Consider the following 22,673-nt stretch of genomic DNA (forward strand, 5'->3'; position numbering starts at 1 on the left):
GTATTCAGTTTCTGACCCCTGGCTTCTCTCCCTGAGATAAGGGCGTCTCTAGGTTTCATGTGGATGGGAAGTCCTGACCCACTCACTGTCCTGTTATTTGGAGATATGACCCTCACATGTCCGGATGAGCAGCTTTCCTTGTGAGTGAGCACTTTGTCACACCCGGCAGGGCTGGCCGAGGGGTGCTGTGTGCGTGACCGGACAGTCCCACCTGCTAATGGCAGGACCAGGTGCAGGACCAGGTGCACGACCCCTGACCCCCTCCCTTCTCCCCAGCTCTGGAGCCTCAGTGGTCTGTACTCACTCTTTCTTGCAACGCGAAGAGACACAGGATGAGCCTCATTTGTAAAGGCTGCAAACCCCTTGGCCTTCCTCCATCACTTGGCTCAAAGGATGAGCTCTTGGCCCCCCACATAAGAAGCCCGACTCCCCCAAGACTGCAGTGCTGAGAAGCCACGCAGAGGAGCTTGCACGGACGGCACTCCCTGTGCCCAGTCCTGCTGGGGCCCCACAGTCCAGCAAGCCCCTGCAGGTGTCCCGACCAATGGGTTCCACATGCATAGACGTTAGGATTGGGCAATAGATAACCGCAACAGGATGAGAGCAAACGACTAGATCACTGACCGTTCTGCACCTCTACAAAACAACAAGGAGGGCGAAATGGGTAACAGGGCCCCAACGTATGGTGACAGAGGGAAACTCGACGTTGGTGGTAGGCATGATGTAGTGCGTGCAGATGTCGACTGCGATGTTGTTCACCTGAAACTTGTATGTTATAAACCAGTGTTACCTCTGTAAAAAATAAATTAATAGAAATGTAAGCATCTCAGTTTATTCAGGTTGCTGTAACAAAATACCAGACGGGTGGCTTATAAACCACAGAAATCTACTTCTCATCATTCTGGAGGCTACAAGTCCATGTTCAAGGCTGACTCGGTGTTGGGCAAGGGCCTGCTTCCTGTTCATTGATGGCTGTCTTCTCTCCATGTCCTCAGATGATGGAAGGAGTAAGGAATCACTCTGGGATCTATTTTATTAGGACACTAATTTCACTCATGACCTAAACATCTCCCAAAGCCCTCACCTCTTACTACCATTACCTGGAGGGTCAGGTTTCAACCTATGGGTTTGGGGGGACCCACACATTCAGACCCTAGCAGTCTCCAGGCACGCTTTGACTTTATCACAATACCTTCCTGGTATGCTTTTTGTAACTTTTCTCATCTGAGTGCCATTGAGAATTCTTGGATTATTAGTCTTGCCTGTGGGAACTGACAGCCGTGGCTGTCATTGCGACGCCTGGCGCGTCCCAGGCCTGTGTGGCAGGCCCCTTGCCCAGCAGCACTGTTTCTGGCACCTCTGAACTCGTCTTGGCTTTGCGGTGGCAGCGAGTCCCCACGTCGGCTGCTTCTTCCAGTGAAGGGCCCGGCAGTGAATGCTTTTGGATCTGAAAGTCCGAGGTCCCGGATGCTGTGGCACAGGTGTGGCTGTTGATGACACACAGGGCATACCTTCCGCTCCAAGGGTCTGAGAGCCCAAGTTGGGTGCCGCCAACCTGAGCGCTTACCGAATTTTTTCAGTTTAGCGCACCATGTGGGCATGGCCTACTGCCTGTGGTAGGTGGGTGTGTCTCCCACTCAGATGCTTTTTTGCATGGACCCCCCCCCAAGCATGGTTTTGGAACCTCTTTTGGTGGACATCTGTCTGGGTGGGTCAGGTGTGTGTCTGCCCTGCTCAGCAGCCGTCACCTCTCCCTCCGCATCTAGCTCAGCCCCATCCGGCCAGGTGCTTCCTTTCTGCCTGGCTCCTAATGGGCCTCCTGGGCAGGCTGGTGTAAGGGCAGAGCCACTGCTCTCTGGCCTGAGGAAGCAGACTCTAGCCAGGGCTGAACTGGCCCCAACGCATATGAAAACCAGAGCAAAGGCGGAGATGCTGCAGGAGACCGGGCGCGGGATGGATGTGGGGCTGCAGGACGGGGAGGCGGCCTGTCTTCACCGAAGCACAGGTGCACAGCAAGCTCAGATTTAAGGCCTTCGACTGTGCCAGCTTGTTTTAACACCAGGCTTTCCCATGAAGTTATAGCTAGTTGAGTATCAAGCGTTTCTAAAGAACCCCCTGAAGGAATGTTTTTTCTTTGTGCAAACAGTTCTTTTGTGTACAAGGTGTTCTGTGGCTTCTTGGCAGAGACACAGGTGGGAAACACCTGACTGAACATCACTCACTCAGGAGTGTAAAGACACGCACCGCACGTCAGCACAGAGCCGGCCTGCAGAGCCAGCGCGGCAGGGCCCCCAGGCCGCTGCGCCCCAGCAGGCCCTTCCTCGGGTCATCCTCAGCATCCACTTCCTGGGGTCACCCGCCACCACATGCAGGCCGGTTTGCATATTCCCGGAGCACAACAGCTTTCTGTCATTATCCCATCTGTGAAATTCAGGAAGCGCAGGAAAAGGCGGTGGATTCTGCAGATCTCGGTCTATGTCCCTGGTCACAGCCTGCTCTGCCATCAGCCTCCTGCTTGTCTGAGAGGAACCCAACTGGCAGTGGATGCTGGGTAAGTGCTGCACACCTGCGGGGCAGCAGGGGCGGAGGGATGACTGTGGGACCCACCTTGCAGGGCAGCCATGGGGCTGGAAGAGGGTCGGCAGCAGGCTCCTCTGATGTGCACGTGCTGGGCCACTCAGCCGCCTGCACTGCCGGCCAGGGCTGCCCGGCCTCCTCTGCCTGTCTGCACAGCTGCCTGCCTTCCAGAGGAGGTGGCCTGGAGGTGGGACCCACCGCAGCCCTGGCCGTCCTGTTGATCAGAAGGGCCCTTGCCCTGCACTGGAAGCAGCGACCAGGGATGCTTTCTTTGTGGCAAAACATCCAGATCCCACACTGGGCCATGAAAATGACTGCATTAACACCCCGAGGCCACGCCTGCTGTCTGCGAGGAAGTGCGGCAGCCTCCGGGAGCCGAGGGCCTCGCCTATAACACAGGGTGTTCTGCGTCCTGCCACCAGCCATGAAGCCTGGGAGAGGCGCCCATGCTGCTGCCGCCTGACTGCAGCCTGGAAGGCCCCGAGCAGTGGGCCCCAGCCACGCTGTGCCCACACTCCAGTAAGAACAGGACAGCAGAATACTTTGACTGGAACTGGAACTGCCCACAAGAAACATCTATCGCTATCCCCAAATATAAGTTTTCTCTGTTGTGAGCTGCTTCACTACAATCTCAAAGAATGCTAATGAAGAACACTGTGGGAGATGGGGAATGAACTCCGCATCTCCCAGCTGATGGGCTGGCTGGACTGCAAAATGTCCTGCTGAGGGTGTGAGGGCACATGATGGGAGGTGGCTTGTCCAACATGTCCCCTTGCACTTGTCCTGGGGAAACTTGGGACTCTGCCCCGTCTGTTTTCTCCACTTGGCACCTCCACGCAGCCTTCTTCCAGGGCCTGCCAGCTCACAGAGAGCGGCTGACTACTGGGAAAATAATGTCCATGGCCGTGGCACAGTCACCGCGGTTTAGCCACTGGGGACTGTGTGAAGTGAAAATGACTCCTGAATGAAACAGCATTAAATGTAAGTCCCAAAGGAGGTTGCTCAGCAAACAGCTAAAGTAGCCACTTTGGAACCGGGGAGAAAAATCATGGGACTGACTTTTCAATGTTTTTAAAGATTTTATTAATTTTTAGAGAGAGGGGAAGGAAGGGAGAAAGACAGGGAGAGAAACGTCAGTGTGAGAAACACTGGTCGGTTGCCTTTTTATACGCCCCCCGACTGGGGGCCAAACCCACAACCCAGGTATGTGCCGACTGGGAATCAAACTGGCGACTCTTCACTTCGCAGGATGATGCACGACCAAGCCACACCAGTCAGGGCTCATGGGAGTGATTTTGCAAAGCCACCCGATGCCACAGACACGGCTGGGCGTGCTGTGCCCAGGGAGGGTCCTGTTGGAAACACCTCACATCAGGGCAGGTGGACGAGCAGGGCCAGAGACGGCTGGACACGTGGCCGCCAGCCTCCAGGTGTGTGACCAGGAGTGGGGCTTCCCTCACGGCCTGAGGTGAAGGTCAAAGGCCTGGCCCGAGCCCTGCTCTCCCTTCATCTGATGGGTTGAGGAACAGTGCTGGCAACTGGACTGCCAGGGACAGGCTTATCGACTGACACTGGGTGTGTGGGAACATCTTTAAGGAAGGGCAGGCTTTGCGTGTTGTGGGAAAATGGAATCTGGAGAACACTTTTCAGTGGAGCGTGAGGCCTCCCGTCGTCCTCTGCCTGAGCCCCACGGATTACTCAAAGTGTCGGGGAGCCATGCCCAGGCAGCCTCTGTGCAGGCGTGGCCCCAGGGGTGCCTCATGTGACCCCCCTGGACAGGCACAGGTGGGGGGTGGGGGGATATGGGCCATGCTGAGCTTTCTGGCCTAAGATGGCCTCTACTGCACCCTCCACCTGAGTCCACAGGGCCTAGCCAGTTCCTCTCTGTGGCTGGTGGAACTCCATGGTATGGACTGACCACAGTTCACATCTCCATTCACCTGCCAAGAGACATTTTGGTTGTTTTTAGCTTTGAACAAAGCTGCTATGAGCATTCACTTAAAGAAAATAAAGAAGCCTTCCAGCAGAGTGTAGAGGGCCCACAGTTAATGTCCAAGGGACTAACTGTCGAGCACACTCGGCCTTGGAGCTGCACAGAGGCTCCTTCTCACAGAGCACCTACCTGTCCTGCGTGAGCGATGTAGAAACGTCACCTGCGTCCACGCTGCAGCCCATGCTGGACAGTCAGGGAAACTGGCCAGAGCCCCTCCGCCCACCACGGGGGTCACATGCTGAAAGATGGCGGTACCCCTGCACACCTGGGTCCTGTCAGGTTTGAGGAAGGACTTGGCCCTCGGGACGTGATGATGATAATCTGAAGCTCTGCAAACATCACGCATCCTCCCCAGGCTGGCTGTCCGGGACACGCCCGCTCCTCATGGTGTGGGAGGTCTGAGTCTGCTCGGGTTTGTGGTGATCTGCTAGGCCCCAGGTCCTGCCGAGGCAGAGGCCTGCTGTACAAAGCTGGGGTCCCGCCGTGGGTAAAGAGGAGGAGCCCAGAAAATGGGACGGCTTGCTGGTTCGGACCCCAACATTCCTAGTACAGCTGGTGTCACTGTTGTTCTAGGTGGCTCAGCTGAGTAAACAAAATCCTCAGCCACCAATCTCCTGTGACATCCATTAAGCCTCAGAGGCTGAGGATCCTGCCGCCTTCCCCACCCAGCCCCAGCCCAAGGCCCACTCTGCGTGGAGAAGGGCCACATCAGGCACAGGGGGCTTGTGGGGGACGTCCGTCACAGCCCAACTTGGTCCCCACACGCTGAGATTCGGCCACAAGATGTCCCCAGGACACTGCTCACCAGCAGGACTTGGTGGACAGCCCAGAGTCCAGCTCACGTCAGCTGCTCGTGATGCTCCGTGAGCCTCTGCATGTGCCTTCAATGTCAGGGCCAGGGCCGGGCCCGGGGGCCGCATCACCAGCACCTCCTCTTCACCACGTCCAGGCACAGGACAGCTCGCCTTGGCATCCTGGAAACACCATGTGTTGACTGGCAGTACCCCGTCCCCTGGTCTGTGACACCCTGCCAAGGCTATCTGCAAATCCACGATTCTGACAGAGGACACAGTCGTCATGATTCTTGATGAGCTATGACGGGGACTTACACAGGGGCAGGGACACAGGCCGGGACCCAGCCTCACAGCCCCCTGAGGCTGCACTGGCCCAGCACGCGCCGCCTGGGAGTCCAAGCTGAGGCAGGACGGCTGTGTGGAGTCCCAGCACGACAGTGGGCTCGGGCAGGGCCCTGGAAGGGCGCAGGTGCCTGACGAGGCGCTCCCTTCTCATGGCAGCGTCTTCACAGCACAGCCCCACCGTGCCCGGCACCCGAGGAGGGACGTCGCCACTTGCCCTTTGCATGTGTCACAGCTTTGCTTTCATGAGAGGGCCAGGTGGGTGTGGAGCCTTGTCTGACAGAGGTCATTGCTATTTGGTAGTAGACTGTAGCCATTGTCACCTCTGGTCCAGTCTTTAGGGTGTAGACGTCTGTGGAAGTGGCTGTGGAGGCTTTGCTGGAGGTCAGCGAAGGTTCACCTTCTGAAATGACCGTCCACAAGCTGGCGCCCTGCTGCCTCAGCCATGGGAGTGGGCAGGTGCCGCTGCAGAGACGTGGCAGAGGATGTGTGTTCTGAGGTGGCTCTGACAGACTTCGGTTGCTGACCCTGTGTGTGGCCTCTTGGGGGAGCCATGGCCAGGCTGCCGCCTGGTGAGGTCACCCTCCACGGTCTCTGACTGGTCTGGAGCACCCAGAGCATGGCTGCCTGCAGCTCTCCTCATGCCTGACGAGGTGCGGGTTCCTGCAGCCCAAACAGCTCCGCCTCCTCACGATGATCACGATGTGGAAATCCCGGCTACAGGACGCTCAGGGACTGGTGTGGCCCCCACCTAAGGTGCTAGGGGACACCCGGCAGCACCTCCGTGCAGCGGGGTCGGCGTGGGAGGCCAGTCCCTGCACTGGGTGATCCATGAGCTCGGGATCAGGGCTGCCTTCCCAGGAATGCGGCTCAGTTCCTGGGGGCAGCCGCAGGCCCCTGGCGCAGGCTGGGCAAAGACCAGCAGCACGTTGCTGTCAGCAGTGTAGTGGGGTCTTTCCTCAAGGGGCCTGGCTCTGTGATTGAGGGGCTGGGCCTCCGCTGTGGTAGCCCAGGTCAGATGTCCATTTCCTAGAGCCACAACACTTCCACTTCATGGGGACCGAGACAGACCTCGGCAGGCCGCCCCTCGATTCCATTCCCAGGGACCCACGGGACCCACGGTCACGGGCCTGTGTCTGGGCCTCTGTGAGTCAGACTGCCGACTGGGGCTGCGACCCCGAGGCCACTGCGACAACTGTGCCTGCCCTGTCTTTAGCAACTGGGTTCCACCCACAGGCCCTGCCTGCCTGGGAACCACTGCACATACAGATCCCTGTTCTGTGGCAGCAGCTCCCACTGCAGTTTCTGACCTGCAGAGCAAAGCGACGGCAGAGTCCTTCCAGGATGCCGGGCCCTCACAGCTGCATTCCTCCCAGTGATGGGGGAGGGCGCATCCCGGGCCCCTCCTGCAGTGGGTGAGCAGGTCTCCCTTGGTAAGTCACCTAGAACACCCCAATCTCCGCAAGCCCTCAGTTCCCCTCTGCGGTACCTCGAGGCGTCTCTGGCATTTCAACACTAACTCAGTGTGCCTGCCTCGTGGTGCCCGTTTCAAACTACCAACAAGACCTCGGAGGCCCTTCCAACCCTTCGAGCTGCAGCGTCGAGGCCAGACCCTCTGTCAGTGGACCTGTGTCAGTGGATTCGGCCTGATGCATCTCATATTCCTGCCACCTGGATCCCACACGTGTTCTCCAGATTTCCGCCGGCATAAGCCGGGAGAACCGTGCAGCTTTTTTGGAGCGTAGCCACCTCCTCATGGGTCACACTTTGTACCTCACCCTTGGGGGCCTGCTGGAACCTGAGTCTAGTTAGAAGTAAAGCAGGGCGGGGCTGAGGATCCTGAGCGTCCCGCAAGGCCCCTGCCTAGGGGGAGGCCGTTCTAGGTCCTTCGAGTTAAGGAGGGCGGACTTCCTCCGGCAGGGCCCAAGGGGGCTCTTCTGTCAAAGAAGCTGGCAGAACAAAGGGGTTTGAGGCCCCCGGCTTTGCTGGGACCTGCCCACAGTTCCCACCCCAATTTTAAGGATTCTGTTTCTTCCCTACTGATGACCTCGCTTTAGGAGAAGACGCCCAGATGGCAGGGCTTGGCCGCATGTGGGTGGAGACCCTGGGTGCACTACCTGACTGGGGTGCTGATGCCCAGTTGCCCTGTGTATGCAGTGCCAGCTGTCACTGCGCCCTGGGTACCAGGAGGGCCAGCTTGTCTCATCTACGGCTGCTGTGCTTTCTGCCTAGAAGCTGCCCTGGACGCAGCCCTTTGCCTCCCACCCGCCCTGTGTTTGCCTGCCCCCACCATGGGCTCTCACTGCCCAGTGCCTTTGCCATCCCTCCTCGGCACCCTCTTTCTGCTTCACTTCCGTAGCAGTCAGTCACTCCCTTCTCCTGTCCTGGCCTCAGCGCTGTGCATCAGAGCTACTGCCTATCCTTGGGGGGAGGAGCTATGTGTCAGGTCTTGGGGACCACACTTAGTGCCCCTGCTGGATGGGGACTGAGCAACCTGCCCCGTGGAGGGTCTGAGTAGACGACACATGTTTGGCTCTGACCCTGAGGGGGAAATGGAGGGGCTGCCTTGGAGAATTCATACCCCAAGCCTACAGGTTTGCAACTTTAAGTTTACTGGAAAGCACCTCCCAGGCTGGCCTCTAACCCAGGCCCAGTTACTCTTTGTAAACCACAGAGTCACTGCTGTACAGATGCTGAATTTCACAAGAGGAGACAAGCCTCATGCAAAAAGTGAGGAGAACTGGTGACTTGATGTCCTCAGGGGTCCTGAGGCATAGTTTCCACATGCCTGAGTCAGACCGAAGTGTGAGTGCCACCTCTCTGTCCCCCATGTGTCCAGAACAGGGAGCGGGCAAGTCACGAGCGAGGGTAGAGTGACCAGACACTGATGCGATGATCCTTGGACCCCGCTGCTAGCAAGCCATCGGCAGCAAAGGCCACGCAGTGGACGACGGCGGTGTGGAAGGCCAGCACGGCCAGCGGCTTCATCGTCCGCCAGTGAAACACGCGGACACGATGGTCCCAGCCCGCAGTGGCCAGGATCTTTCGGTCAGGCCGAATCTTGACATCAGAGATCCCGGGATTGGTCAGTTCATGAGTCCTGCACACCTACAGGTTGACAGTGGCAGAGAGAACCATTAGGTGGCTTCTTAGACCTGTCACAGAGGCTCCCACCCATGAACACCGTCCAGCAGCTGGACCGAGGAGGGAATGTGGGCTGCACATACTTGCAAACGTACCCTCTTCCTCCTGGGAGCTGGGGGCAGGCCTGCGGAGGGAAGCGGCCTGACCCCTGCCCTTGGCCAAACCCTCGGGTCATGACAGAGGACTTAGGCCCTTCCCCCACAGAGGCCCCGGGACCTCACGGAGCTGCACCCCTGCAGGAACCCTCTGCATGTGGTGTGCTGGGAACTCAGAGGCTGCTCGATTCCGTCTCATCAGGCTCCCAGGAAAAGCCTCAGTGGGCTGGACCCCGTATCCCCTCACCACAGAAGTAGACTGCACCCAAGTGCCAGGCGAGCAGAACGTTTCCGGCGTGACGGCAAATGTAAGATCAGCACCTCTCCCTCTGGGGCAACCTCACACCCACCGAGCACAGGGAGTCTGACAAACGCAGACTCCACCTTCAGCAAAACCAAGATTATGTGAAACCTCGAAATGCGAGAGGGGTCCGAGGGCTGCCAACAGTGGGAACCAGCGGCGTGTGGATAGGACGAGTGGATGCCACCACTGAAGACCGAGGTGGCAGGAGGAGCTGCAGGGCGTGACCTGGCTACGGGAAAAGCCTTGGGCCCTGGCCGGGGTCCCAGAAGAGGGCTGGTGCTGGCACAAAACAAGGAGTTGCACATGCGCACCCCACCTGTGTGGAGCAATCATCCGGGCTGGCACCCCTCTGGGGTGGAGCGCCCCGTCCTCCTCCGTGCTAGGGATGACCCCTCCCCGGCACACGCCTCCTGCAACCAGAGCTGCCTTTGTGGTCATGGCTGTTCTTGGCTACACAGGATGCTGTCGTGCACTGCGGGGCATCTGGTATCTCTGTCCCCACACACTAAGTGACAGAGGCACTTTGCCATCATTGTGACAACCCCAAAGGGCCACTTCCTTCCACTGCTCCTGTGTTTGGCCAGGGCCTGGGTATCACGGGCCTGCACTGCCCATCCCCCGCCAGCACCCCCTTTTCTCCTAATTCCCTTCCCAGTGGGGCCACGGCGACCTCAGTCCAGAATCATTCATTTCTACAAAGACAACACAAGGTAAAAGAAGCAAAGAAATATGGAAAAACAAATGGCAACATGCCTTGGAAGCAAATGGAAATCGTCAGCCAGCGTTTTTTAGCCATAAGTTAACAAACAAAACTTCACGAAGCGGTTACCTCTATAAAATAAAAATGCAAAGCACAGAATGGAGGAGGGAACTTGAACTGGCAGAGCACAGGAAGAGGTGGCAGGAAACTCAGAGAAACGAAGGGGAACTGGAAACAGCAGACGGAGACCCGGAGACGCGGAAGCCGACGGTGGAGGCAGGAGCAGTGCGGAGCGAGCGAAAGGAAAGGAAAACACAGGGCCGCAACGGACTGGACAGAAAACAGACCTGGGAGACAGGCAGAGGTGCTCTAGCATTCACTGATTTAGAAAATCAATTTTTTAAAACTGACTTTAGAGAAAGAGAGGAAGCGGGGAGAGAGAGAGGAGAAACAAAGGTTTTTTTGTTCCACTTATTCATTTATTGGTTGCTTCTTATGCGTGCCCTGACTGGGGATTGAACCCGCAACGTTGGTGTATTGAGATGAAGTTCTCACCCACTGAGCTACCTGGTCAGCACTAGAAAATCAATCTTCTAAAAACTGAAGTCTTACGATCCAAGTGCAGGGAAAGGCTACGGAATAGTCAGCATTAAGACATGTCTAGTAAAATCACTGGACATAACAGCTAATACAAGTCCTTTTGGTAGTCAGGCAAACAGACCACGTCGGTCTATGGGGGTAAGGTTTAGGCCGTCCTCAGAATGCCCCACGGCCACATCTGTGCTAGCAGACGGCAGAGTGACGCCTGCAATGGCTGCGAAGGGAGACATGGCCCAAGAACTTCATATCCAGCCAAACTGCCGCTCAACTACAAAAACAATAGACAAGCATTTTTTAACATGTAATAACCAAAGAATATGCTCCCATAAACTCTTCCTGAAGGACTGCAGGATTAACCCCAGTCTCAAAAGAGAGAACTGGAGAGCGAGAGCAAAGGCCTGGCAGAGGGAACTGAGTCTACTTACTTGTGGGATTAGGTCTAAAACAATATGGGGATTATGGCTTTAGAACCGGTTATGTAAGTAACAGAAAGACGGGAGGGTAGCAAGAGGGACGGGATGTTAAGTTCACCGATTCGCTCGTCTTTTGCCATTTGGGGAAAAGATACAACATCAACCTCATATTTGAGAGATCATGTGACACCCCACCGTAAATAATGACAAAACATTATTCCCTCTGCACCCCCCACCAAGACATTAGGTACCTTTGTCTCCACAAAGGAATAAAAACAGGATTATGACTGCAATCCAAAGTTAAATCCAAATCTGTGCTATGTGTATGAGAGACACCGAAACAATGATCAGCAGAAATAAACCAGGAGCCTGCAGACAAGAGAAGCGGGGGTCCCATCTTAGCAAAGGCTGGATTCAGAGCCAAAAGCACTGAGCCAGACTGTATACCATACTTCACAATGATAATGGGTACAATTCACAGTAAAGAGCTGTGAATACCTGTTCAACAAATAAACTGTCTTATCATTCATGAAGCAAAAATGATAGGAAGGTGGCCATGATGGAGAAACTGGTACCAGACTAGTCCTCTTGCTATAAACAACCATCAAACTGGACAAAATGTACTAAGCAACTATGTCCAGGCACTGGACCACAGGAGGGAAGGGCAGCTGATGAGAGAAATCTCCCAGACGCCCCAGCAGCTCTCTGCCCAGGGAGCTGTCCCAGCCACAAGTCCAGGTGGGGCCCAGCACTGCCTGAAGCCAGGGAGGCAGGGGTCAGACTGTGGGGCAGCTGGAGAAGCTGAAATCTGTGGGGTGCAGCAGCAGCATCGAGGACACTGGAGATAGGACTGAAGGCCGTGTGTGGTCCCATGAGTTCTGGGTGAGGCTGGGCTGCACACACTCAGAGCACCACACCAGGTTTACGAGGCAGTGGCAGCTACGGGGTTAAACAGAACAGACACAAGAGACCAACAGTTATCTGGGTCAGCTGGGCCGGAGCACAAAGACTGTGTGACAACCCAATGCCCTCTGAGACGCCTGACTTTGAGAATGAGGGTCACACCTTCAGGCAGGGCCCTACTGTGACAAAGCGGGAAACCAGGCCCTCCACGTTGGGAAGTTGCTCCCACCGCACTAGAGAAGCCTGGGAACAAACCTGGGCTTTCCACAGACCTGCCCTACCAGAACACCACACCAAACCTATGCAAGTTCACGGTGAAAGCCAGTAACTGAACTGCCTGAAAGAATAAGAGTAAACACTCTTCAAGGCAAAATAATAGAATTTAGAGTCTCTGTCACGTATTCTTTACGATGTCCAGCACACAAACAAAAAATTATCAGACAAGCCAAAAAGCAGAAATATATGATCCAGAGTCAAGTGGGGAAAAAAGCAGTTAATAGAATTGACCCAGAATGTCACGAAAGCTATTTAAATATGTGTAATAAAAAAAAGAAAGTGCATTAAAGTAATTACCCAAAAACTGTCTTGATGAGTGCACAGATAGGAACTATTAATGGAGAAATGAAAATCATCAACAAAGAACCAAAACAGAAGCCAACACAAAACTAGAGGAGAAAACATGGCAGACGGATGCTGCCCAACTAAGACTTCCTATAAAACACAGTACTCGGAGTACGTGGCATTGGTGAAAGAACGAACAAAACAGATCGATGCAACAGAGTAGAGAGCTCAGAAACAGACCCATCTAGATGCGGTCAACTTGACCTTGGAAAGGACCAATGCAATGGAGCAACGACAGTCTTTCCAACAAATGCTGCTGCAACCACTAGACGTCCATGCACGACCTTATACCCTTTACAAAAACTAACTCAGAATGGGTCACAGACTCAAGTATACAATACACAACCATAAAGCTCCTAGAAGACAACACAGGAGAGAAAACCCAGATGACCTGGGGGTTGGCAGCACTGTTTAGGTACAACACCAAAGGCACAGTCCCTGAAAGCAAGGGCTGGTCGGCTGAATTTCATTAAAATTAAAATTGTCTGCTCTGTGAAAGACACTGTCAAGAGAATGAAAAGACAAGCTACAGATTGAGAGAAAATATTTGCAAAAGACATATCTGATTGTTATCCAGAATACACAAATAACCCTTAAAACCCAACAAGAAAACAAACACCCTAATTACAATATGGGTCAAAGACCTTAACAGATACCTCACCAAGGAAGATACACAGAGGGCAAGTAAGCATATAAAATGATGCTCCCCAGCCTCAGGCCATGCTGCATGGCAGTGGTGGGGGTGGGGGTGGGGTGCCTCTGCTCAGCTGTGTCCTCTGCAGCCACTGCAAGTACATGTGGCCCAGGCCAGAGGGGTGAAGAGCCAGCAGCCGCCACTCTGCAGGAGCTTGGCAACACAACTCAGGTCTCACAGTGCATCTCCAAACCAAGAGACAGACGGTCACACAGGGTGCAGACGGAAGCCTCACATCCCTCCTGGAGGTGTGTCACGCACTGAGAAGCAGCACCAGTCTGCCGAATTCCCCAACCAGGTTTATTCTGCAGAGTCTTCTTCATTGAAGTATCAGGAGGCATGTGTTCCAGGGCACCGGCTCTCTGGCTTCCCCGAGCAGGGGTTTGGCGGTGAGCAGAGCAAAGGTGGCCCTGCATGTTTATGAAGCCCTTCTTCCACCTGAGGAGCCAGAGGGGCAGCTGGGTGCACTCTGGGCTCTGCGCACCAGCCGCTGGGGTCCCCTCCGACTGGACGTGTATTTCAGATGAGTATGTCACTGATCCAAATATTCCATCTCCAGGGCAGGGCCAAACCAGAAGGAAAAAGTGACCCTGTGCGCAACAGGTCTGTTTAACGACAAGCCTCCACTGTCCCCACCCTGAAAGGTGAGGGTGTAGGCTGGGAATGGCACGTGGGGTCAGTACAGAAAGTGTGCATGGGGAAAATAGGGAGCCTTATTTAGAGAACAGAAAACCCAGCCATGTTTTCAAATGATTATAAATTATTTTACCAGTGCATTTGCAAAGGTTTATAAAACCATCCATAACATATTGTTTCCTTAGATTCTAGATTTACTGGTGTGACAGCTAAAGCAATAACGATTTGTTTCAAATGTCAGTGCTTAAGCTGTATAAAGCTGATTTTATACATTTTTCTTGTTGGCTGCATTGTAGTTAATGAAGTTAACCACACCCATTGCATTTGTCCTCAGGGGACAAGGGACTGAACACACCATTGGTTTATTTTTCTATTAAAATAAATTGCAGACAGCTGCATTTGAATGGCCCTGAGTGGGGCTCACCCAGGAGCCAAGGGACTTTCTGGGCTGCTGGGTGTAGTTCATCAGCACCAGGGCTGGACTGGCGTGCCCACATTCAAGAGAGTATGGCCTCACCCTGGCCAGTGTGGCTCCGTTGGTTGGAGCACCATTCCATTCGCCAAAAGGCTGTGGGTGTGATTCCAGATCAGGGCACATATGGGAGGCAACCAATCGATGCTTCTCTCTCTATCCTCAACGCCCGCCCTCTCTCCCCATGACCAATAAAAATAATGTCCTCGGGTGAGGATTAAAAAAGCCTAAACTACTATTGGATCTTAATGCAATCCTGCAAAAGAACATACTTTATGCTATGTGAAAAAAACCTTATGACTAGAAACCACAAAAACTAATCATCATTACTTTTTTTTAAGATTGTATTTTTATAAGAAAACATTCAAATGTGTGCCGCTATTTTCTTATGCTGAAGTTTTTTTCCACAATGAGTTTATGTATACAAAATACCTTAATTATTAACAGGTCTATATGTACGATATCAATTTTGATTTTAAAAAATTAAAACGTCAAATTAAATCCATGATTTTCATTCATCTAGAATGTTGTTAAAACTTGTTCCACACCATCTTTAAAATTTGAGAGTATTTTTAATATCTCTGGCTTTATTTTGCCAAAATCGTTATGTCATGTATGTATAAAAGAAAAAGGTGAATATGTATTTGTATGAATCCTTAGCTGGAAATGTTCATATAAAGTTGGCTAATTTATATCCACTTTCTATTGTATGTAAATTTCTAATGTTTTCAATCCTATGTCATTTAAGCTTCCTTCATTTGAATAAATTCACTAAATATTCCTTTAAAAAAGACGCTTCCATCATTTTTCATCGAGAAGATGGGAAGTAAAACAAGACACCACCACACCCCCACCAGAAGGCCCGACATCCGGACCGCAGACGCCGCCGGGTGCTGGGAGGACGCGGGGCACCAGGACCTCGTGCTCGCGGCTGGTGAGAGCGGGTGAAAGGGCAGCCCCTTTGAAAGACAGGCTGGCGGTTTCTCACAGAACTGAACACACTCTTACCTCACAATGTAGCAACTGCACTCTTTCCCATTTACTACAAAGGAGCAGAAATTTATGTCCACTCCAAACCTGCACGTGGATGTTTATAGCAGATATATATATTTTAATATATTTTATTGATTATGCCATTACAGTTGTTCTATTTCCCCCTTCATTCCCTTCCACCCTGCATACCCCCTCCCCCACCATTCCCCCCTTTAGTTTATGACCATGTGTCTCAAGTTCTTTAGATTCTATATTTCCCATACTATTCTTGCCCCCCCATCTATTTTCTACCTACCGTCTATGCTGCTTATTTTCTGTACCTTCCCCGCTTCTCCTTCTCTCACTCCCCTGTTGCTAACCCTCCATGTGATCTCCATTTCTATGGTTCTGCTCCTGATCTAGCTGTCTTCTTAGTTTGATCCAAGACTGCTCTATCCAGCAAAGCTTTCATTTGGAATGGAAGGGCAGATAAAGTGCTTCTCAGATAAGATCAAACTCAAGGAGTTCGTCATCACCAAGCCCTTATTATATGAAATGTTAAAGGGACTTACCTAAGAAAAAGAAGATAAAAAAGATGAACAGTGAAAGGACAGCAAACTCACAGTTATAGCAGATATATTTATAACTGCTAAAACTTGGAAGCTACCAAGGTACCTTTCAGTAGGTCAATGGACAAACTGGGTACATCCAGACAATAAAATATTACTTAGCACTAATAAGAAATGAGCTATCAAGCCATGAAGAGACATGGAAGAAACCCAAGTGCACGTCACTGTGTGGAAGAAGCCAATTTGAAAAGGCTACACACTGTGTGACCCTAGCTCTATGACATTCTGGAAGAGGCAAAACTATGGGGACAGTGGTTGCCAGGAACTGGCGGGGAGGGAGCCCAGAGATTTTTGCAGGGTGGGGGAAGCCCGTGGCACGATGCCGTAATGGTGGACACACGCCCAAACCCACAGGATGTGCAACACCAACAGTGAACAGAATGTAACACATAAACTCTGGGTGATAAACCATAATAAAGAAAATCTAGAACTAAAAGCTGAAAACGGAAATGAAGAATGTGTGGGATAGGTTCAACAGTAGATTGGAAATTATTTTTTTTAAAAACCAGTAAACTGGAAGACACATCAATAGATATTATCTAACCTGAAGAAGAGAGAGAAAAAACTGACAAAAACTGAACCTCAGGGACCTGCCTCTGGGGTGACATCAAACTGTCGAACTTAGAGATGTCCCAGGGGAGTGAGACTGCTGGCAACGACAGGTGGACAGAAGCTCTGGAAGGAGACGGCGACGTGTGGGAAGTAAGACACGATGATCTCTCTTTGGGAACAGTGGAGGCCGGAAGACAATGGAACAGCGGCTTCAAAGTACAAGGCAAAAATTCAAACTGTCTTCCCTACATTCTGTAGGCAGAATTCTTGGGAAAGGAGGGTAAAATAAAGATATCTTTCTGAGAAACAAAAACTAGAGAACTTTTCACCAGTGGAACTCTTCTACAAGCAATGCTAAAGGATATTCTCCCGGCTAAAGGGAAGTCAAACCAGAGAGAAACTCGCATGTACAGGAAGAGCACCAGAAATGGGAATAGCGGAGTAAATGTAAAATACTACGGTTTTTATATCCGGTAAGTCTTAAGAAATAACAACGGATGCTTTCATGTAAAACCAGTACCACTGTAAGGCAGAGTTCCTAGTGAGCGTGAAAGTAAACTATAGAGCAGCACGGCAGACAGTGCGGGAGGGAGGGCAGTGAAATCGCGCCAGGGCGGGGCTATGACATGTGACAGGCGTGTGGCCACATGAAGGAGACGTGGGCGAGTTAAGGACACAGACTGTTGGCCTGTGAACTAGCACTCAGGAAAAAAATACGGCAAGAGCTATGTCCAGGGAAGGAACCAAGAGAGGAAGTGAAATGGAACACTAAAAAATAAATATTTGGTAACACACAAGAAGGCAAGAAAGGAGTGAAAGAGGGTCAGAAATGGAAGTGACAAGAGGAAAACAAACACCACAACGGTAGACTTAATGCCAGACACATCGCTAATGACATTAAGTGCAAACAGACTAAATGCTCCAATTAAAAGGCAGAGATTGTCAGAAAGGATCAAAGACTACAGAAGATGCTTTTAAACATAAGGAGATCCAGACAGGTCCGAAGTCAGAGAGAGCCGAGCCACGCAGAGGAAACGTAAGAAAGCTCGTGCTGCAGCTCTCGCATCAGACAAAGCCAACTTCGGGACAAAGGATGTCACGAGAGACACAGAGGACGTTTTCATAAAATGACCCTTCAGCAGGATGTGGTAGCTGTATGGAATGCTGACGTTCCTAGTGACGGAGCTTTAAAACTCATGAAGCAAAAGTGACAGAACTGAAGGGAGAGACAGGAATGTTCACAGCTACACCTAGATGCTGGAAGACCTCACTCAGTAACTGGTGGGAGACCAGACAGAAAGGCGAGTGAGGACACTGCCGACCTGAACAACACTGCCATGCGCCCCGACCTGAGTCGGGCTGACAGAACACCCCGCCCAACAACTGCGGAACACATGCGCTTTCACCAGGATACACCATGTGCTGGGCCAAAACACAAGCCTCAATAAGTATCTGCATGCTGACATTGTACAGGGTACCTTCACTGACAGCAGAATTAAACTAGATTAAAGATATCCACAAATTCAACAAATATTTGGAAATTAAATAATATACTTCTAAGGAACCACTGGATCAAAGAAGAAATCACAAGGGAAAATAGAAAGAATTTTCAACCGAATAAAAATGAAGACACAATAAATCAAAATTTGTGGGACAGACCCACAAAGGCTGGCGACTCGACTGGCGGCTGACTCCCCCGCAGCCCTGCGGTGGGGCGGCGGGGACCCAGAGGAGCACCTGGGACTGTGGGCACCATCAATGCACGCGGACTCACACTCAGAGGTCCCCACCACGGGATTCCTGGAGGACAGCCATCCCAACTTCTGGAAAGGAGGGCTTGAGACGCAAAGGTGCGGGCAACATTTACAGCACAAAATAGCAATGAAAAGACACAACGTATCTCCATTGCTGGTCTCACTGTGAAACCGGCTCAGTGAGACAGACAGCTACGTCTGAAGGAAGGTGGAAGGGGAAGGATTGAAAAATAAATAACTAGAAGTTATTAAGGGATGTAGTCACCAGAAGCAACCTGGCCTAAGCCATGTTCAGTTGGCGAAATTGGCTTTTAGGCAAAAATTCTTTCTAGAGATAAGAAGAGGGACTAAAGAAAAGGTTCAGTTCCCCAGGAAGATCAGCATTCTGAACTTGTATGTTTCTAAGCCAGCTTCAAAATGCAGAAAGCAAAAATGTACGGGGTACAGGAAAACTGGGCAAGACGTGTGGCAGCTGGAGGGCCCCCCTGACCCTTCCCAGGTCGCCCAGGTCACAGGCGCGGAGGATGCCGGGCCTGGCCCAGCGCACACAGGTACGGCCGCGCATGCAGCGGCGAGAAGCACTCCCTTCTCGAGCACATGTGGAATACTTATGAGAACTGGACTGGCCTCCACATTTCAAAGAGCTGATATCATTCAGACCTTCTCCTCCGACCACAATGGAATTAAGTTAGAAATTAGAAAATAAAAAATAACTGGGGAGGGAGGGAATCAAACATTTGGAAACATAAAAACACTCTAATCAGCTCAGCAGTCAGTGAACAAATAAAGATCGGTCCGCCCGGAGTGCGCGGTGATGAAGAGGGCGACGTCCTACAATGTGGGGCGCAGACTTCAGCTGCTGTGAGGAAGGAGGGCTGGGAACGAATGCGTCACGCTCCCCTCTCAAGTCAGCAGAGCCCGGAGCACAGGGGCGGGAGGCGGGGGGAGCGCAGGGCAGAAACGCTGAGACGGAAAAAAAGATCGACCGAGCCAGGGGTGATCAGGGACACGCAAGGAACAGTCCTGCACATACAGCAGAAATGGAAACCGTCATTATAAACAACTTTTAAAAAGTCAGTATGAAAATACCTTGAGGAGTTTAATGCCTATGGACAAATTCTTAGAAAAATGAAACTTATTTAAAAAAAATCGGGAAACCTAAATTAGTCCAAGAAGAAAATCAGACCTTCCCTCCCCCATGGGTATAGGCAAGGACCGGCCCACAGCCGCCCGAGAAACAGGCCCCCCCGTGAATGTGTCTGGAGATCAGCAGAGGAGGGGATGCCTGCCCCCCGATTCTGGGGCCCTTGACACCCAGACACCATAAGCAGTGTGAGGCAGCAGAAGAGTGGGTACAGCTTGGTCTACTGACAGACAAATGACTCTGAACAACTCCAACCAAGCCCCTCAGAGCAGGTTACTCTAGCACTGTACGACTGTTTTAGTGTTATCAAAAACTGAACACAGCAACTCACTAAATTGACAGATTTGAGAAGAAAAGCCATGAGTCTGATAGCCCGACGCGGTCTCTCAATCCAGAGTCTCCCCGCCGGCAGTGGGACAGAACCTAACCCGACACGGGAGTCTGCCAGCCCGGACAGCACTCACAGGTCTCCCTGTCCGGCCGGCAGCACGTCCAGGATGCTCGCGCCGGCCCCTGCTTCCACTCAGCATGCCCTGCACTCCGGCTCCACACAGGCAGCCACCGTGGGCACTTGCTGGCGCAGAGCCACGGGGCAGACGCACCGTGCATGGGCAAGAAGGCAAATTCCACACGTGTGCCCACTTGTGCAGGCGTGCACCTCCCGGCCCCTCCCTGCCCGCATGGCCGGAGCACTGGCAGTCGGAACCAGCGCCAGAGGCTGACCGTCCTCTTCTCTCCTGTGAGCTCTGTCCCCTCGCCAGCCAGTGTTCGCAAACCTCCAAGGCAGCGACACACCTGGGAGGGGCTGAGACGTGCAGTGCTGCCCTCGGCTCAGCTACAAGACTCACTCCACCTGCCACCTGGCAGCTCCTCCTGGAGATGCGCTGGCATTGAGGCAGAGGCCTAGGGTACAAAAAGAGGTGCTGGAAGTTTCCCGGGGACCTACACGGGAAGAGCCCAGTCCCGGTGCTGGGGCTCGTGTTCCCAAGGAGGAGGAAGTCCTGTCAGGGTATTCATGGGGAGTGTGGCCAGAGCCCCATCCCACCGTGTTCCTGAGATGAGGACAATAGGCTGGGTTGTGCCCGCAGTTCTCTCTCCTCTTGTTATGAAATCAGGAGAAACATGCTCGGTCAGGGTCCTGTGGGCTCCCTCCAACCTGCCCCACGTGCCATGCTGCTGACACTTTAGAGGGAAGTCCCCGGAAGGGCTGTGGAGACAAGGGGCAGTGCCATGCAGCGGGGACACCTGGTCGGCCTCAGGCACAGTGAAGATGGCGGGGAGGGGGTGCATGTGGTTAGTCTGCTTCCCAGTCCAGGCTGGCTGGGGTGGGGGGGGCCTCATTATTATTTAAAGGCCTAAAAATATTGCTGGCCGTAAATCAGTCCCTGCTTCAAGGCTGCGGGCCCTGCCCCGAGTACGGGAGGAAGGAGCAGGTCTGTGCACCACCTGTGTCTCGTGACAGCTGAGGCCCAAACTCCTGGTGGCGCTCTGGAAGGCCACCTCAGGAAGGCAGGTGAGCAGCTGGTGTCACCGTGTGTCTTCAAGGCCACAAGTCCTGACGCAGGTAACTGGGGGCTCCTGGCCACCACTTCAGCCCCTGGCCAAACCTGTCTTGGACCAGGCCCCTCCGGAAAGGATCCCTGGCCACCAGTGGCTCTCACAGCACATGACCTCAGGTGCCAGGAATGCACACGCGGCGCGGCCGCCATCTGGTTCCCATTACCCACGCTCTGCTGCGGGAAACCTCATCTGCGTCTCCACGCCCAGCGCCCGCCTGGGAGAGATTGATTTGGGCTCATTAGAGACTTCGGCAGCAGGCCGAAAGGTGAGGCACATCTGTGCCCACGTGGCTTGCGGGCTGGTGGGTAGCCACATCACAATGCCCACTGCAGGGCTGGGCATAGTGCGCCGAGGGCCCCTGGGCCAAGGACACCTATAGATGCCAAGGGCCTGGAGGCCCCCAGACGCTTCCTCCTCAGCGGCTGATGCTGCACAGCCCGAAAGTCCTCAGGGCCTCTGGGCCAAAGCAGCTTCGTGCCCAGCTGTCTCCGGGTGAGGTGGCCGTGCTCAGCGGGCGGAGCACTCCCCAGCTTGGATGTGCCCTGCTGTGTGAGGCCTCGGCCCAGGCTCCGCCAGCACACCAGCCACGTCCATTGTTCCCCTCTGCCACAACCTTCCAATTCATTAAGAATGCCCTCTGCTTTAACTTTTCAACTTATCGGTACAGTAAAAGTTCATCTCTGGAACATGCCCCATAAATTTGTCTTAAGTTCCAGCAGCTGTTTTTTGAATAAGCAAGGAGAGACCAGGCCGATCTGAGCTGGGACGGCAGGAAGGCCCACTCCCAGGCACCTTGGGGTGCTGCAGCCTGGGGTGCTCGGGAAGCCGCCTGGGTCCTCAGCCATTTGTGAAGTCAGGCTGAAGAGGTTCACGGCACAGAGGAGTGGAGCACTCGACTCCGCAGTGAGTGAGTCTCAGGGAGGCTTGAGGAGCAGGAGGGAGGGGTGTGAGGGAGCACCCTGCTGCCACAGGAGGCGGGGAAGGCTCTGCACGCAGCTAGGCTGACTCGGCTGCCGAGGACCCAGCACCAGCGTGGCTCTGCTCCAGCTTCCGGAGGTGACGACCATCACTGTGACTTTCACTGCCTCTCCCAGGAAGTCCACAGGCCCCCTTCTCTGGGAGGAAGGCACGAGAAGCTCAGCCCCCCCCGGCCCCGCCCCGTGCTGGGTCCAGCCCCAGGGAGGCCTGTCTGACCACATCCTGCTTCAGGGTCTCCGTGGGCTCCCTGGGATGACGGGAGGACGGAGGAATGGTTGGAAAGTTGGGGGGGGGGTGATACCAAAGAAGTGTGAACTTGTGCCCTGTCCCCAAACGTAACACGTGACCTCCTCCTTCTCCTGTCCTGCAGGGCTCTGACCAGCTGCTCCTCGACCCACAGGGCTGGAGACAGACCCTCAGTTCCAGCGTGCAGAGCCATGGGTGGTGGCCACAGCCCAACCCTGCTGCTGCCCACAGCCTGCTCTGATGCTAACCCTGGGTCTTCGGCAGGGCTGCTCTTGATGAGACGCCAGCGGCCCCTTCAGCTCTAACTTGGATGGGCACCTCCCAGTCTCACTCCACCTGGACTCAGTGTCTGTCCTCCCACCTTCACACCAGGCACGCACTTCTGCCCCAGCTGTCCTCCCTCTGTTCTCCTTGGGATGACCTGGTGACAGTGTGGCACCCCCAGGTTGCAGCCAGAGCATGGAGGTACCTGTGGGGTGCTGCAGTGTGTCCCAACTCTCCCCTGGGGCCCATCCCTCCTCCATCCCACCCATGCACCTCAGGGGTCCAG

General features: G+C 53.5%; 1 protein-coding gene across 5 annotated transcripts in view; it reads right to left on the minus strand.

Annotated features, from left to right (window-relative positions):
- Window positions 1–3,682: 3,682 nt before the first annotated feature.
- GNB1L (G protein subunit beta 1 like) overlaps window positions 3,683–22,673 on the minus strand; it is a 65,168-nt gene continuing 46,177 nt past the window's right edge. Inside the window, exons 7-8 of one of the 5 annotated variants that reach the window (XR_008391532.1) lie at window positions 5,376–8,814; window positions 3,683–4,869 (exon numbers count right to left, since the gene is read on the minus strand). Coding sequence is in view for 1 of the 5 variants with exons in the window: in XM_037141494.2 (XP_036997389.2) it covers window positions 8,563–8,814 (252 nt within the window). In the remaining 4 variants the exon portion in view is untranslated. Of the gene's footprint in view, window positions 8,815–22,673 lie in introns of all 5 variants that reach the window. The other 4 variants (XR_008391531.1, XR_008391533.1, XR_008391530.1 and 1 more) reach the window with 4 other exon arrangements.

The sequence above is a fragment of the Artibeus jamaicensis genome, unplaced genomic scaffold (genome assembly GCF_021234435.1).
Source record: "Artibeus jamaicensis isolate MK-2021 breed Jamaican fruit bat unplaced genomic scaffold, CSHL_Jam_final contig_1128, whole genome shotgun sequence".
NCBI classification, from domain to species: domain Eukaryota; kingdom Metazoa; phylum Chordata; class Mammalia; order Chiroptera; family Phyllostomidae; genus Artibeus; species Artibeus jamaicensis.